The sequence below is a fragment of the Pygoscelis adeliae genome, unplaced genomic scaffold, assembly GCF_000699105.1.
Source record: "Pygoscelis adeliae isolate BGI_AS28 unplaced genomic scaffold, ASM69910v1 C10151817, whole genome shotgun sequence".
Taxonomy (NCBI): Eukaryota; Metazoa; Chordata; class Aves; order Sphenisciformes; family Spheniscidae; genus Pygoscelis; species Pygoscelis adeliae.
The window spans coordinates 1-440 of record NW_008820803.1 but is presented as its reverse complement, the minus strand read 5'-3'; the positions used below and the strand labels follow the sequence as shown (position 1 = coordinate 440).

Here is a 440-nt window from a genome sequence, read left to right as displayed (position 1 = left end):
AGCTTGTCCCGCCCGGGGCTGCGGGCTCTCGTCCCCACCCAGGTCCCCACCTCGACGCCACCTGGCCACGAACCCCGCAGGTTCCTCCTGCGAAGGGCTGCACTTACCCGAGGTGGTGAGAAAGTAAGGGTGGTGGTGATGCTCCGGCTTGTGCAGGGCAGGGTGCGGGTGGGGCGCCAGGAGGGTCGGGGTTGGCATCAGGGGGTACCCATAGTCCAAGAGGGGGACGCGGGAGGCCAAGGAGCCGGGGAAGTGCTCGGGGGGCACCTCCCGCAAGGGCTTGGGCTTGTGCAGCAGAATATCCTCGATGAAGAAGGAGGTGGGCCTGGGCGCGGAGACGGGGTGCACGGGCGAGGTGAAGTTGAGGTTCATTTCGGTTGTGTCCCCCCCCCTCGGGCAGCGGGGAAGGGAGCGAGCCGGGCTGAGCGCTGGCTGCCGGA

The 440-nt window shown here is 68.6% G+C and overlaps 1 protein-coding gene across 1 annotated transcript; it reads right to left on the bottom strand.

The window, feature by feature from the left end:
* Nucleotides 1–107: 107 nt before the first annotated feature.
* BSX (brain-specific homeobox) lies at nucleotides 108–372 on the bottom strand (the record flags this gene model as incomplete). Its single annotated transcript, XM_009322660.1, has 1 exon — nucleotides 108–372. A coding segment is annotated over exon 1 (265 nt), but the record flags the coding sequence as incomplete, so codon positions are not given.
* Between the last annotated feature and the right edge of the window lie 68 nt (nucleotides 373–440).